The sequence below is a fragment of the Kryptolebias marmoratus genome, linkage group LG4 (assembly GCF_001649575.2).
Source record: "Kryptolebias marmoratus isolate JLee-2015 linkage group LG4, ASM164957v2, whole genome shotgun sequence".
Taxonomy (NCBI): Eukaryota; Metazoa; Chordata; class Actinopteri; order Cyprinodontiformes; family Rivulidae; genus Kryptolebias; species Kryptolebias marmoratus.
The window spans coordinates 1,866,751-1,883,568 of record NC_051433.1 but is presented as its reverse complement, the minus strand read 5'-3'; the positions used below and the strand labels follow the sequence as shown (position 1 = coordinate 1,883,568).

Sequence of the window (16,818 nt, the reverse complement as noted above, 5' to 3'; positions counted from 1 at the left end):
GTAGCATCGGCATGAAGCCAGCCCTGCTTCAAATTCTCAACCACCAATCCCTGCGAACACGGCTAACTGGGCCAGAGAAAAGAACTGCTTAGCCAGGAACAGGAAGTGGACTCACTGAGACTAAAAACCCTGAATTTGTTTCACTTTTACTCTGGTTAATTTAAGACAAAGTACTCTGCAACAGCACGAACAAGGAGTCAGATTATCAGTGGAATTATAGGAGCTCATAGACTCATCTTCCTGCAGTTTGTGCTTTTGTGTCTTAAACTGAGAGTCATGTAGTTACGAGCAGAGAGCTGCTGTCACAATCACTGTTTCTAAGTAACAAATAAACGCTGAAGCACCACTTATAAACACTTTACGCTCTTCTATCATCGTCACCTGGTCTATGAATGGAGAAACGCAGGCTGTTGTTCAAAACTGTTTCTAGAAGAGGTTGGTGATACGAAGACATTTGCAGAAAAAAGATCTGCGATCTGTGGAGTTCAAGTGCATCTCTGCTGTACGGTAAAATAAATCAGTTTTTAATGTTATTTTTAAAGGAACTAGCTCTAGCACCAGACCTGGTCTAATAATGGGAAAAACTCTACCAGTGTTCCCAGAACCAGAACCAATCAGAAGGAGGCGAGATTCAGTTTCTTTTGTTTCTAATCTCTGAAACCAACAACCTGAGATGTGACTAAAGGTAAAACGGGGCTGAAAACATTATTTACTACAACTTTCCTGTAAATTCAGAAGCTTATTTCATCAATTCTTAGTTTTATATTTGTATTTTACCTTTTCGTTTGAGTCTAACTTTTACTCATTTTGAATGTATTTCCTTTGAGTTGCTTTGTGTACAAACTGTGCTATTCAAATAGACTTGCCTTGCTTTAACACACACACACACACACACACACACACAGAGCTAAACCCAGCTCTGCCTAGCAGTGTGGATTTACCCAAGCTACTTGTCCCACTCTCTGATCCTTCAATCCGTAAGTCTCTTTTAGCGTCACCTTAATAACTTTCCTCTCTCAGGTCTCCGTCTCCCTTTAAGCCCCAGAAAAACGATCCTGGCTGGAACCATTCAGTCCGCTGGTACCATTATCCATTTTCAAAAGACCTGAGAGGTGTCAGCGAGTGTGTAATTGTTGGATTCCTTCTTCAAAATGAAACCATTTCATTAACGGAGGGAATTCAGTTGTTTTTTAGAGGCCACCTGGAAATGATCAACCTAATGGACTCAGCAGAGATCAATGTGTTAAGTGTTAAAGTGACAATGTGCAGGAATCAATAAAGCTCTTATAACCACGAGCACGGAGTGTTTATGTTGGGTTGGAGAGGATTTCCATAGTCCATTATCCTGACTACTAATTGTTTTCCTGCTTATTTACTTCGTCTACCTGTTTAAATTGTTTATCAGCTGCTGGGACTAATGTTTGTTTTGTGTCTTGAGGCAAAACGGAGAGCGCTTTATTTATTTCATAAACTTATTGTTCATTTTTCAGAGAGGAAGTCAACTTTCTTTTTATTAATAAAAGCCAGACTGAAAGTAATTAAACCGACATAATTAATGACCTCACATCCACCCCAGAATGTTATTAAATGGAGGAGAGCTGCTTGTTTTACATTCAGACCATGTCAGATTCATCAGGACTTGAATTAAAAACAGACAAGAAGATGATTTAAAAAAAAAGGAAGCTTATAATGAAGTGACTGAAACTCTTTTCTGTCTTTGTTACACATTTTAACACTTTGTCTCTCATCCTTTTTCTCTTTTACTCCTAACTGGCCTTTGATAAATATCACCTGCCGCTGGAAGGCAAAAGGTGGGTGATAATGTTTATGCATGTTTGCTTATCTGTCTGTTAGCAAAATATCTCATGAACCAGTGGATGGAGTTTAATGAAACTTCCTGTAAATAATCATTGGATGAACACCTATAACTGATTATTGGTTTTTAGAAAACACAAAAAAGGCTATACCTCCCTCAATGTTACATATATTGAGCTACAATTTAATGTAGTAGCTGAGAGTCATCCCCAACACACGCTGTGAGGGCTGACAAACTGGGCAAGAACTTGAGATCGCACATAAGGTTTGACCAAAACGACTAACGCCATCATTTCTCAACACAAGTCGAGCTTTTTCTAAAACTCTGGCATGTAGGCGACACGCACTCCTTCAAAGCTTTCAATTATACAAGGAATGGAAACAGCCTTTGCATAAAATTTGTACATCCTCCATCCACCAATTTGCTGCTCCAATCAATAACATAATTGCAACGAGCGGCAGGATGAATAAAGCGCCACCAGCAACGCGGCTTTATGATGAACACAGAAGGAATTAAAGGATAAATAAATTACTGGAGTCGGTTTATAAACGAAGGAACGGATCAGAAAAAGCAGAATGAAGTGAGGAAACTAATGAGGTGCGAGCTCAAATGAAACAAAGGACACTAACTGTGGAAGGTCAAAGGTCAATGATGGATTAACAAAACCAGGAGGATCACAAGATGTTTGAAGCAAAGGATGAAGAATTTTCCCACCTTTTGTCTTCCACCGCATCTGCTGATCTCCATTTTTGATGCGAGCAGCAGATTTTTGGTCACAGTTTTAAAGTTTTATTTTACGTCTCCAGATTTCCTGCCTGATTGTGGCGGGAACAGATGAAAATGTCACCACATGAAGATGTATGACCCTGAGTTTCTGCCAGTGAATAAATTGCTCAAGCATCTTTTTGCATCCTGCTTCAACGTGCCCTGATGTGAGTCAGCAAACGGCACAGAAACCTGCACAACCAACTGTGAACAAAACAGGAAGTCACGTGAAAATATGTGGAGCTGAATAACTGACAGATTCCCATCCTTTAAGGTTTCCTCTTTGGCTACAGAATCCGTTTGGCTCTGGTCCGTCTGCATTTAGAGCAGATCCAGTGGATTTCCGTCTCTGTTTTCTAAGCAGTAAACACTCCAACGGGAGTTCTGCAGCTAACAGCACCTTTTAGTTTTTTTGTTTTTTAGAAAGATGCGATGTCTTTGAAATTCTTGCAGAGGGCAGGAGGGAGGAAATAAAACAAAAAGGAATAATTTAAAAGAAAAAACAATTACAATTCCTGAGAAACAACCATAAAAATCAAGTTTGGCAATAAAATACTTTGGATATCACCTGAGATAATTCTATACAGAATTAATTAAATGATGCCATAACAATTATGGTTGTTATGAGATCATCATCTATGACATCATCGTTTTTGATTCATTGATGATGTCAAACTTTGAACTTCCTGTGATGTCATTGATGACCCAGAGCAATGTCAGGTTAGCCTCAGCTTATTCAGCAGTGCTAGCAAATTTGGCTGAATAATAATAACTAATAGTAATAGGATATTATAGTAACTAATAGGAGTTAATCTCCTTGATTTAATTTCCCTTTGGGATTATGAAAGTATTTTTGAATTGAATTGAATAATTCTGAAGCAAAATTATTTACAAAAAGCATCAGTAATCATTAAAATGACATATTAGTTTTAATTTGAAGAAACAGACTCAGTCCTTGCACTATTTAACAAATCCTCTTCCTAAATAAAAATCCAACAAAATAACCTTATGTTATGTATGGGTTTGGTTTAGAACTGGTTATTTATATATTTTATCTGTTATGTTTACAAATGTCAAGAAGTTACAAGCAAAGGGGCAACCTGCCATGGCACACATTTATTTATTCATCAAATAAGCATGACTTTGTACTTTTACCCACAGAAATCCATGTTTAATGCTGCACAAAGACAGAAAGGTCTGCTGATGTCAAACAGCAGCTGTCAGCTCTGATCAGGTTGGGGTTTAAGCTGCTCTTTGCACCTTTGGCCACCAAAAAAAGCTTTGACTAATGAACCCTTTTTTTTCAAAACCAGCTTCAGAAAAGCTTCATTTGGCTGAGGACGTTCATGTTCACATTCATACAGATCAGAATGAGTCATGTCCGGTTATTCCTCACAGAAGATGCCTCCTGTTTCATGTTCTGCTGAACTTGAAACTGCTGATATGACAGTGAAATAAAGGAGGTCGTACCAGTTAGAGCTTAAAGTGAACACAATGAATCAGCCCAGGAAGCTGAATAGTTCAGGAAGCTGCATGTAGCAGAGTGGAAACGCAGCGTACAGATTAAAATATCCTGCTATGCAGACGACACTCAGCTCTACCTGTCAGACTTTCTCTACATCTACGTCTTATGTGGCTGTTTGGTTAAATATTTATTATCAGCACTGACTCTAACTAACGAGATGTGCCTTAGAAGAGTGTTGGAAAAGGACTGGATGTAACGAGGAGAACTGATTAAGCCATTGGGCTCAAAGAGACAAACATAAAACTCGAGGAGAAAAGGAAGCAGAAAGTTAATATCACACAAAACGACGTCCAGAAAACCAGCAGACAAATGACTCTGTGGTTGGAACATCTACTACTGCTTGTGTTTTTGTGTGTGAGACTGTGTGAAGTGGCATACTTGTGACTGCGCGCGCACACACACACACACTGGCAGAGGCCAGAGCCAAGCCTCCTGGCAAAGAACTGCTCAATCTGGCCAACAGAAGGGGACAGAGGGACAAACTGAACAGAAAGACACACAAAGACCGCGCTACAAAATTGTATTGACGTTTCATTTTTGGTCTGTGTGTAAACTCTGCTTGTTTGTGTGTGCGTCGCCTTCGTGTGTGTTTCTGTGTTTAAAATCTGTCTTTTTGTTAACATCACTTGTTTGTTGAGCTCTCAGACATCAACACAGACACACAAAGAAGCAGGCGTGCAAATAAACAGGTAACAGCTGGATGTGTTGAGCTTGTACTTAAGATATTAGGGAGACAAACACATTCACTGATAAACGGTCGACAAACAAACAAATTAAAGCTTTTTTTTCTTACCTATAGAAGTTGTGGCTGGAACTGGTTCTTTGGACACTGTGGAAATAAAATATATTCAACATGACAAATACTCACAGGTTCCTGGAAGAAACAAGTTCTGTCAATCTGATCTCTTGTTGTTACTGTAAGATCAGATAGTACATTATTAAATTATTACTATTTTACCTTTTTCAAAACTTAACTTCAGCAGTTTTCAGCAAATACTCAGGTAACTTTATGCAAACAACTCCTCTGGCAGCAGAAGTGCAGGTTCTACCACCCGGGCGGCTGCAGGGAGTAAAGTTACCAAGTCTCTGTAGTGAGATGCTGCTTTGAGCCAATTAAAACCTCTGACCTCTGAAAACAAGTTGTTTTTTTCCTACAAGCAGAGAGCTACAGAACATCTCTTTAACCCTCTCATCTGATGTGTTGTTTGAAACTCTGTCGGCCTGAATTTCTGCAGGAAATTACAGCACAAAAAGTGGTTAATCTTCCAGAGCAGCGTTTTTTCTGGTTCTCCTGCGAACCAACGTTTTAATTTTCCTGAACACTTTAATGCTGTTTGTGTGTTTCCAAAGGGCAACTTTTGCTTCTGGATGAAACAAAAGCTACCTTGGGAAAATAAAAGATCATAAAATGTAAACATTGGTAAAAACACTTCATAGATTAGGTTAAAAACAAAGTGATTGTGAAGGTGCTTTATTCATCAACACTTCCTGACTTTCACTTCCTTCTATGTTGAAGCTCAGTTTTTTTTTTATTTCTCCGTTGTATAAAGGAAACTAAAAACCTTTTTTAAGGCAATCTCAATGTTTTCTTTGGTTTCATTGGTCCGTGACAAAGAAAATGATTTAACTTTGGACCTTCATGAACTGGTTTTAGTGTAGTATTGGCTTTTCTTGTTATTAAGTATCTCACTGGGCTGCGACTGGTTGGAGACATAGAAATGTTAAAAAAGGCACATATTTTCACTTGGAATCACACTGAATTGGTACTTATGATACATTTGTGTAAACTACAAAACAAACAGTTTAATGACAACATTTCTGACTGTATCTCTGTTTGATATTTATTCTTTTTTTTTCCTCCAATCAGTCCCACTTTGGTTTCATTGGTTACCAAACAATCCCAAACTCTCATTTCTCAGACTTTGACTGAACTGTTCCAGTTGCTTACAGAAACAAAGAGCTGTTTAGTTTAAATACAGTAACTTATGATGATATATATTTTAAGGCAAATTCACAAATTTAGTTAAGTTATGTTGTCCCACTGACTCACCTCTTCTAGGCTCAACAAAGGTTTTTACAACAAAGTCAAACACATTTTTATTCCTAATCTCAGTGTTTTGTCCAGAAACACACCAACACGTGGCAGGACTGGGAATAACAACCTTCTGATTGAAAGACATTCCCTTACACATTTCCCTTTGTTACAGAAGTCCAAATAAAATCAGTGTGAGCTCCTGACTTCACTGATTTTCTACTGATGACTTGAGATTTTACACCATGTTTCTTAAAAATGTCAACTTAGCAGCAAAAGCACAGAATGGAAATTGGCCCCTAAGCATCTTCTGAGATCAAGTCTGTGCAGAAAATGTCTTTATTTACCTGAGTAGTAGGAATTCAGCAGGGATTTGCTCTGCAGCGTCTTGCTTCCCTGCATGGAGAAGGAGCACGGGGACGGGGAGGCTGTAACAAAATGAGGGAGAAAACGTCAAAGTAAGGAAAGGAGGAGTTAAGGGGAATTTAAAAAGAGTCAGAAACAGTTAGGTTAGTGACCTCACCTAAAAACCAACACTCCATTATCCCAGGACACAACAAACAATAAAAACATCCACAGAGGCAGATCAATTTTCAACAGCATGTGGAACAATCCAATAACACTAATGGTGCCATCACTGCAAACAGCATTGAATTTTGAAACACCACGGCGGTCATAGGCCAATGAGCATGCACTTAAAATCTGATGTGATCTCAGTGTGGGTCAATACATTCAACAGCTTTAATAGAGTAAGAGGAGGATGGGGGTGAAAACGAATAAACAAACAGGAAGGAAACCAGAGAAAAATAAGCATTTAATGGTTATTTAACCAACAATAAAAGAAATCGAGCCCTCTTTTCTAGAAAAGCATCTTTAAGAGTTCTGACATGTCTTCAGCTGATTGGCTATCTACGTGGAAGATTATTGGCTGCTGATTGGTTGAAGTTTAAAAGTCACGGTCTTCCAGAAATCCCACAGCAGCAAAGTTTTACCTCTTAGTCTTCAAAACTCTTGTATTTATCCTTTGTAGAATCCTTCTGAGCATTCGTCAAATATTGTTTACTGTTTTTAGTTATTTCATGCTTTACAGGTTCAATCATTTCTGTATCTGGACCACCACAACGTGACACCATGATTGTGTACTGGGGAGGAGGCGGGGCCTAAAGCTCCACATCACTAGAATGCAGACTCTGCTTCCAAAAATACAACATAGCTTCTTGTAGCATCTAGATGCTTTTTATGGTTGATGGATATTATACAGATTTGGAAACAAACAATCCAACGTAAACGATTCGTTTTCAAAAGTTTAAATGACAACCTAAAGAATAAAACTCATCATGAAGTGTCGCCTGTTTGTACGCTAAAAGCCACCAGGAAGACGCCACCCACCCAAGAAGGTCAATGACATGACTCATGTTGTTATCCAAGAAGATGTGCAGAATGTTAAAGGTCAGGTGACAAAACCCCCAACCAGCTACCAGAATAATGACAGAAGAGGTGAGGCGACAAGACCCTTAAATAGGTGGATTTTTTGTTCACACAACAATATTCTCTGGGAATGTTAGGGTAAAATACTAACTGCTCATAATTACTGCACACAACCCCACTTTAAGACATATACATCACTTTAAAGTCACCTGAAAAAATGACTTCAGAGAAGAAAAAAAGTATTTATTTTTAATAAATAGTTTCAATCAGATTCACTTTTCTGAAAAGTCATTATGATGCACTTTTGGGTAAAGCCAAAGTAAGTTTCTCGTTTTAACAACAGTTGGATAAGTTCAAATTGGCCACAGTGGGAATAAGGTCAGCAGAATAAAACGGGAAGAGTTTAGCAGATTTATCAGTGTGATTCATCATGAGAGCTTCCTGATTGATGGCTAACTTGTTTTAGCACATCCGCTGTGTTTCATATGTACCCAGAGACTTTAAGGCTCCATAAATAAATGATATGTAGGATGGACACAGGCACATCCACATTAAGATAAAACCCTAGCTAAGCCTCAGTAACCCACACTGGCCGACACACATTTATCTGTCAGACCTGCAGCAGAATGATGTGTGTGTGTGTCTGCTGATGCTTGATTTAATGTGATTGTCAGTGATCACACACAACCCCTGAATGCCTCTGGTGATAATGTGTCTGCTTTGTGTATTTTACAGACATTCAGGCCAGTGATCATTAGAGGAATCCAGCTCCTGTGACACTCAGTGGACAGATGGCACGATGTCTCATCTTTGTTGTCCTGTTGTCTCGTTTCCTCCATCGCTCCTCAGCTCTGCCTTCCTTCTGTTCCCCTCAGACTTTCTGCTTGCATGGCTCAGTCCAGGTAACGCGAGTCATTAAGTGTTTCTTTAGTTGGTTTCTGCATTTTACAAACTCTGCTGCCAGGTTTCACATAAAGTGCTTCATGACCGCGGTCAGGGCTCTTATCGTCTTTTCCCAAGTTTCTTTTTTTATTTTTGACAGTTTTCATGATGTTGAGGATAAGGAAAGATGGTTGGAGATTTTTGCACCCTTCAAAGGAACTGTAGAAATAAGTGGCAGTAGTTTAATACAGATTTCTTCCTTTGTTTGGAATTCCAGTCTTAATATGTTTTATGAAAATGATCCATGTCACTGCGCCGTTCTCTAATTTACATTCTGTTTGCTGTACTTTTTAATGGCACAATTTCCCTGCTGTAGATAATTTAAGTTTTATCTTTTTCTCTCCCCCATTGTCCCCCCTTTCCTCCATCACTTCTCTCATTTCTTTATCTGCTCCTCTCTTCTTCTAATACCCACAAACACAACATTTTCTCCTCCTCTGAGATAAAATCCCTCTCGTTTTATGCAAACAGGCTCTGTATGCTAATGTCCCCCTGAAAAAAAAAAAAAAAGCTAAGCTTTAATAGAGCGAGGAGCGTACCTGCATACCAAGAGAAATCTGCTTTGACAGCAATGTCCTGTGAAGATAGCTGGTGACTGGGTGAGAATGCAATAACACAAAAAGGTTATTTGTCCTGTGAGGGTCCGTGTGCGTAAATATTATTGGGTCCCCTGCCTTGAGTCAGCGTTTTCTGGCTCATTAGGACTGAGCCAGAATCTGTGACTGGGAATATAATGTGTGTGTATGTGTGTGTGTGCGAGCAAGCTTTGTCTACACAACTGTAAAGTCACGGTACCAGAAATACACTAAATTGTGATACCTTCACTGACAAACCTGACGTCTACTGTAACTTTTTATCCACAAAAACAAAAGTAAAATGCAAAAACACAAATACTGAGTGATTGTTTTCCCCCCAGAATGTTAAAACTATTTATTTTTATATTTGGAAATAAAGATGCTTCGACTATTTATTTTGTAGCTAAATGAAAAAAAATATGTATTATTCTAGTTTTTTTTAGGACTGAACATGTGAACTCTTGCATTAAAGTTCCCAGAGTGGGAATGATGGGAATGGTTCGGGGACACGTGTGACGTCCAGGACGTCTGGGACCAACAGGAAGCCTGTTGTCCTAACAAAGACGTTTTAAAACAAATCCAAACTAAGTACAGGATGATGGGGAGTTCAGGGACTGGGAATGAGCAACGATTATCGAATATTTAAAGTCTAGTTAAAGTGGGAGAATTTGAAAATTTGAAGAATTATTGCAACCGTCACAGCCATCTTTTCTCTTTTTATTTATTTTAAACGTCAGTTCGTAGTGGTGACACAGAAAGTCATATCCTGATGGGGCTTTATCAGCTGATAGGTGGACGGGGAGACACTACCAAGAGATGAACGTTGAATATTTAGAAGAATTTAATAATTACTGTCATATTTAAAAAGACTTAAATGTTCATTCCTGCTGTGGTGAATTTACAATTGTTCTGTGATTATCTCGTTTGTGTGACACTGTTCACTTTTAGAGGCAGAGTTTAGACTTATTTAGTTACATAAAGTAACATCCACACGTTCAACAAACTTTATATTAAAGGATGCTAATTGTTTCTGTAATTTTGTCTCGCAAAAGAAAAAAAATAAGCGTAGTTAGAGAAGTTTTGGTTGATTTTTCTGTCTGTATCTTAACCACATGACATTTTATACCTCTAGATTATTGTGTGTTCACTCTTAAATCTTTATAGGTTTACAAAGCTCCCTTTACCCTAAATGTCCTCTCATTTTGGACCAGGAGTAAAACTGGTTTTAAATAACTGTCGTAACTTTGGCTTTACATCTGACTGCTTTATGTTACATTATTTAACCCTCAGCTGAACCGGATCGTAACCTCTCTTCCTTTAATTATTGACATCACCACAAACCCCTTTGGTTAATGTTAGCCTATTAGCTTCCATAGGTTTGCCTCTCAGTAGACAAAAGGAAGGTCTTAACAATAATACTGCTAAAATCAAACCTGCCCATCAAAAAGTACAGCGTTTAAACTTTTAAACTTGTTCGAGCAGAGCTCTAAAATAAGCTTGACCTGAATGTCCACAGTCTGAGCTGTTTAAAATATCACAGCTTTATGACGCTGGTGATTAACGTCCAGATGGGTCTGCTCTTAGTGTTTCTAACGCGGGAACATTATTGTCATCGGTGTGGACAGTCGGAGGAAGAGTGCAGGCAATTATGACCAGCATTAGCTCAAACCCATAGCTCTCTGCAGCCAAGCTCTCCCAAAAGGCCAGCGTGACATTTTCAAGAGAAAAATGCCCTTCTGAAAGCAACTGCCTAATTATGCCAGACACACACACATATGTAATTTTAAAAAATGGGATTTGTCTTCACACATGCAGGCTGCCCAACTTTTTTGAGATCACAACTAATGATAGAAAATGCAAACATGTGCTAAACTTGCATCTATATGAGGTGTCATAAAAAACAAGATAACGCTAAGATGGAAGCGAATGAAGCACAGAAAACTTTGCTAATGACCACGTTTAAAACATAATAAAAGTAAATATCCACAAGTTAAAAGGAAACCAAATCACAGTTGGTTTATTAAGGACAGAACAGAAACAGGCTTTTACTTACTGAAGCCATTAAGGTCCTGGTTGGAGGTGGAGAAAGGGTCGTCTTTGTGCAGAGTGCTCACTTTGGTGGTGCTCTTATCAGCTGTGGTGACCGGACCCATCTCCCTCTGCTGAGTGGAGCTGCTGGCAGTTTCCTTCTGCTTTTTGGCCAACTTCCTACAGTTGAACACACACACACACACACGGGTAAATTTACACAAAAAGCACAGAAAGCAGAGACACGTAAAGAACAGAAATAATACATCAAAAGAGCAAGTTAAGATGAGAAGTGCAAAAAAAAACAAAAACATGCAACACAGAGTGAATTTATAACAGAATGGAAAATAAAAAATATTTTAGCTATGAACAAACTCCACTTGTAACAAACATTTATGGAAAAGGTTAAATGAATTAAAGTCATTTTATCAGTCCTTGCAGCGCTCTTCTCTTTTTGAGCCGTTCTGTTGTAGATTAGCTGCTGGGTTTGGGATCATTGTCCTGTTTGGTCCAAGCTTCACATCTGACTCCAGAATCAGCCCCAACCATCAGTCATACTCCGCCATGCTTGACAGTGGGTAGAAAGTGTTTGTGTTGATTTCTGTGTTTGGTTTTCTCCAAACATGGCACTGTGCATTATGGGTAAAAATCTCTTCTTTGGTCTTATTTGTGATTGTGTATCTTTCAGATTAAACTTTCCAAACCTAAGTTCCGTGTTCCTTTAGAGAAAAGAGAATCTCTCCTGCAAATCCTCCCAAAGAACCATACTTTTCAGTCTTTTTCTAATCGTCCTTTGACCTTCAACCTGTTAACTGAGGCCTGTAGAGGCTGAGATGGAGATCATGTGTCTGAGCATTGCACAGTCTGACCTTCAGGGTGAATTTGTTGGCCATAAACTCCTGGGAATATTGGCAGCTGCCTGAAATGTTTTCCACTTGTGAAAATGTTTTTCTCTCTGTAGGATGATGGACTCCAAATAGTTTGGAAAAGACTGTTATCCCTTCCCAGAATGCAGATGTTTGACTTGAATTGGCAGGGCTAGATCAGGTGCAATAATGAGGTTTGTATTCTTGTGAAAACAAAAGAACAGAACTTCATCTAAGTGGAACTGCAGCCATCATAATTACACAAATGGTCGTTCCGCTGCTATGAAAGAGGCCTATTGCTTCTCTAAGATGATTGCAAATGTTTTTCCTCCTTGTCGTTGTGATAACAGACACCTGAATGCTCCAGAATGTCTGCTTCTCAAAGAGGTGTTTAACCTTGCTGATGATCAGTTAATGAAGTGCATTCAATTAGCAGCTACTTAACCTCTGCGTTCTAATGGAAGCCGTAAAGGTTCTCATTTCTACTTCTGCATTTCAAGCTATCTTTTGTCAAATCGCTCATTGTTCCCCTTTGACTGAAGCAAATTGTTGGTATTAAGATAAAAAGAATGATCAAGAATCCGTTTAACGGTGCAGTTTATTTTCTATGAGGCCATTTACCAGTTCTACATGTAGTACATTTAATCAGGATGAGTCACTTTTAGCTGCATAATTATTGTTGTAGAGGCTCAGAGATGGAAATTATACAGGGAGGTTAGTCCTTTTTCTTTTTTACTGCAATTAGCAGAAGATATGATTCAGTGGGAAGAAGCTGACATTCGGTGCTTCTGGAAAATGTAAAGCATCTACAGTTATCTTTAAAGATACATTTAGTTGTCTCCTGACTGCTGATGTGATATCCCCTGAGTGTTTTTGTATCCTCATTGTTCACATGTCAGAAGTCCCATCTGTTGCCCAGTTTGTCTTGACTGTTCAAAGATTCACCCGATCCTTTAGTTTCAGAAACACAGAGACCAGATGGCGGAAGTGACAGGAAGCTGTTACATTCTGACCCCGTCGGGTTGATTTGCCGGAGCTCTCCCAGATAAAACAGGTTTTCTTTGTCTCTTCCTGCCTGGATCTACCCCCCTCCCCCCCAGAAGTCAGGAAAAGCTTTTGACCCTGAAAATACTGGAAGTGATAATTAGTGTGCTTCATTTTAAATGAACTCCAAGCTCACATTGTACAAAACAATTTAAATGAACTTCCAACGCCATGAGAAGTCCAAACGGCTTGTCATGTTTTAAAGGTCTATTAAAAGCAGCTAAAAAGCTCAATTTCTTTGAAAATGAGTCACTAAACTTCTCTTTAGCCATTATAAAATATATTCTTATGGGTTTTATGTAAACGTTTATATTATTTTGGACAATAATATTATTTGTGTTGAGCTGGGGGGAAGAAAACATAAAAGAGGACTGTTAAAAAAAAACACGACTAAATTAGGAGGTATTTGTTTGAGTCGGTTGGCTGAATATGTTATTAATCACAGGACGGCTCCGTTAAATAGATGTTGCTGTTGGTATTTACACTTTGTCAGCAATTAGAGGAGAACATCCACATGATAAACGTGGAAACTTTTAATGTTACGGAGGACTGCTTAAACGCACTTTTTGGTTTAATCTCTGAAAAGCAGGACCGGTTTATCTGAGGCAGAGGACCAGGCTCAGATCTTTCTATCTGAGTTAGGAAAACAACGACGTAATAAAGTTGACAAGGGAGCATTTAGGAGCCCATTTATTGCACATAAAACTACATTCTATTTTTAAACAGTGGTTTGGTTACAGAAATGCTGGGCAACATATCATATTTTAGGCTGACATTGTGCTCTGAAAGGTTTTTTTTTTCCAGTTCCCTGATTGTTACTCCAACTAGGATTTGCTGTTTGAGACTGTCCACTGCTTTTAGGTCAGTAAAATCCAGGTTGTTGTCATCTTTGAATATCTCTTTGTTAAATATATACAAAGAAAAGCCCCTTCACTACAAAGCCCCCGAATCACAGGGGTATTCGAACCCCAACGTTAAGGAGGCGACTGCAGAGAGAGGCGGTGTGAAGGGTAGTTGTGTTGTGGATTTTATTAAAGTCAGCTGCTGAGTGAAAACCTTCTGAACTCGGTTTCTGAGTCATGCAGAGCTGATGTGAAATCGACTGACTCATCTGTGAGTGTCAGATACTCACCATGACCCCGCCAATACAAAGTTAGCCAACTTTTAGCCTGGTGAGGTGTCCGATTTGTCTGTTCAACTTGTTATTTGCTTAAAAACTTTAGACGATAAGGGGCGAGTGAACCTGATCAAATATCACTGCCAGGAATTTAGCTTCATTGTTCAGACTACATGTTTTTATTGTTACTGAAAAAAAATCATTTACACATTTCTCAAACAAACAAATTCATGTTGAGCTAAAAATAAAGCTAAAACAGATAGCCTACATTATCTTCTCCTCTTGCAAACACCAACAGTGTTGCTTGGTGAATTGTGTTTTTGTGATGCAGACTGAATCATAAAATACATATTTGTTGATTTATTATACAGCTTAATATAAAGGCAGTGGTCCATCTAATATAACAAAAATTACCATGATTGTAATATCAATATTACATTCATACAGAATGTTCTGACATTCCAGATAAACTCTGCACATATTTTGTTTTTAAATCAAGCCTTTATATTTATGTAATACTCTTAAAAATGAAAAAAATGTAAATTTTGTGTAATTGTCCACCTGCAATCAGAAATGTATAATGTAACTTTTAAAACAATTTCCCTTTCACGGTTTGTTTTTCTGTGTGTTGAAGAGAAATTAGGAGGAAGCCAACAGAAACTGTAATTTTCTTTTACTTTGAAAATACCTATAAATGGTTTCTTTATGATCACTGCGGTAATGTGCCTTAATGTGTTTGCAGCGCTGCAGGGCTTTATTAGATGTTTTATCTTTTTAACAAGGAAGATGGTCTCTGATCTTTTCTCTGCATTTGATTCTTTATATCTGTAATCTGCTCGTTTTTAATAAGATGCATTAACTTTTAGTAACCATGGACCTTCAGGATCAAATCTCCAGACCTGTGACGAGCTGTCTGTCAGACATTCCTTAGCTCAGCACCATTAAAATGATCAGACACCGTGTCACCATGTGAGATCAGTTTCCATCTAATGGCTCACTAAAACTCTCATCTGGCTTTCCATTTAATGCTGTAAGCTGCTGTATATCAGCTGCCTAAAAGCATTTTAAATGACTCGTTATTTATATGAAGAACTTCAGCATCTAAAACAATTAACTCCACTTTGGACTTCTGGACACACAAACGTAAAACCAACTATTCTTAAGAATATGCAGAATAGCATGAATAAATATTATGCAAAATATAAAAACTATTATTTTGTAGCTCTCTTCAGACCCCACGAGAGTCTGGAATTTTGTGAATATTTGTGAAGAGTCCTCCTCTATCATTTGGACATAATCAGCAACACTTTGCACGGTGATGTGAGAACGCTGCACTGCCCACAAGTTGTCAGAACAGAGCGACCCAAGTGTCTCACTGAGCGTACAAGCTGTGTTTGTTCACATGCAGCCTGTTGCAGCAGCTCCCGTCATATTGAGCTTTTCTTTGTATCATCTTGAAATTATCTAAAGGGCTTGTTTGTTTTGTTTTTACCAGTATAAAGCATATCTTTTAAAAGATTTTGCCACGCTGCTCAAGTGATTTCTGATGGCCGTTTTTTTAAAACTATGGTGACAAGAGATTTGCTCAGTTTTCCAAAGTTTAACGACTAAAACACCAAACTCCCAACAAGTTGAAGAGGATCCATGCTGGCATTTAAATAATTACTCATACATTTAATCTGACTGCATTTAATTAAAGTGAATTCTAATAAAATGAATTGGACTGTCCAGAACTGGACGCTGATGAGGACAATGTCCCCTCAAGGACAGACTGGACAGTTTATTACTGAACTCAAACTGAATCTCTTAGATTTGTTTGGAAAAGGTCTTTGTGGCAAATTAATGTTGCAAACATGAACTGGACTTGAACTGAAAGAGAAGATCTTGCGATTGTAAAAAAAAAAAAAAAAAAAAGAAGGAAAATGAACTTTAAACTATTTTTACCCTCAATCATGACAGACATATTAAATTCTTTCTGTTCTCAGAAAGATCCAAGCAAAGGGTTGCCCTGGAGTTAACAGTGCCCTGGGAGGAGAGGATGGAAGAGGCCAAGAAGAGAAAGAGGAGAAAATACTCTAAGATGGTGAAAGATCACCACATGTATGATGTATGCCCACTGCAGAGTACAGGAAGTACACTCTGCATGGCCTCTAGCCTCCTGGGCATAATGGCAGCACGTTAAAAGAAAAGCTATCAATAGAGCCTCAGAAGTTGCAGAAAAGGTCTCGAGATGGTTGTGGATCATAAGAGAGAAGCAGTGGGTTAATGCTTCTTGGATACAGGCTGGGAATCGATCTCTCCCACTCAGGTCGCCTGGGCGAGGAGTCTGATGTTGTCAGACCTGAAACCCCGTCTGCCACCAGGTACTACCACTGATCATCTGTCCAAGTGCATCAATACATGCATGCAACACTTAAACCAACGCTTACCTGCCTCTAAACAAGGAGAGGTAGTCACAGAGCTGAAACTGTCTGTGTGTAAGAGAGCTAGTATCACAACACAATGGTACAATTTACTGATGTAGGATGTGTGCAAGCTGCAGATTAAAAGATTTAAAACAATCAGTAAATGAATAATTATGAATTTACGCACACAAACTTTGATGTACGTATTATGATTGTTAACAACAAAGTTCTGTAAAACAACAAGCAGTGGTGTGAGGGGGCATAACAGATGAATA

At 38.6% G+C, this 16,818-nt stretch overlaps 1 protein-coding gene across 12 annotated transcripts in view; it reads right to left on the bottom strand.

Annotated features, from left to right (window-relative positions):
• Nucleotides 1–16,818, bottom strand: part of ptprt (protein tyrosine phosphatase receptor type T) — a 302,555-nt gene that overhangs the window by 50,807 nt on the left and 234,930 nt on the right. For all 12 annotated transcript variants that reach the window (XM_017429237.3, XM_017429238.3, XM_017429240.3 and 9 more), the window contains 3 exons: nucleotides 11,137–11,291; nucleotides 6,486–6,566; nucleotides 4,900–4,935 (listed from right to left, as the gene is read on the bottom strand). In XM_017429237.3, coding sequence (XP_017284726.1) covers nucleotides 4,900–4,935; nucleotides 6,486–6,566; nucleotides 11,137–11,291 — 272 coding nt within the window. The remainder of the gene's footprint in view (nucleotides 1–4,899; nucleotides 4,936–6,485; nucleotides 6,567–11,136; nucleotides 11,292–16,818) is intronic.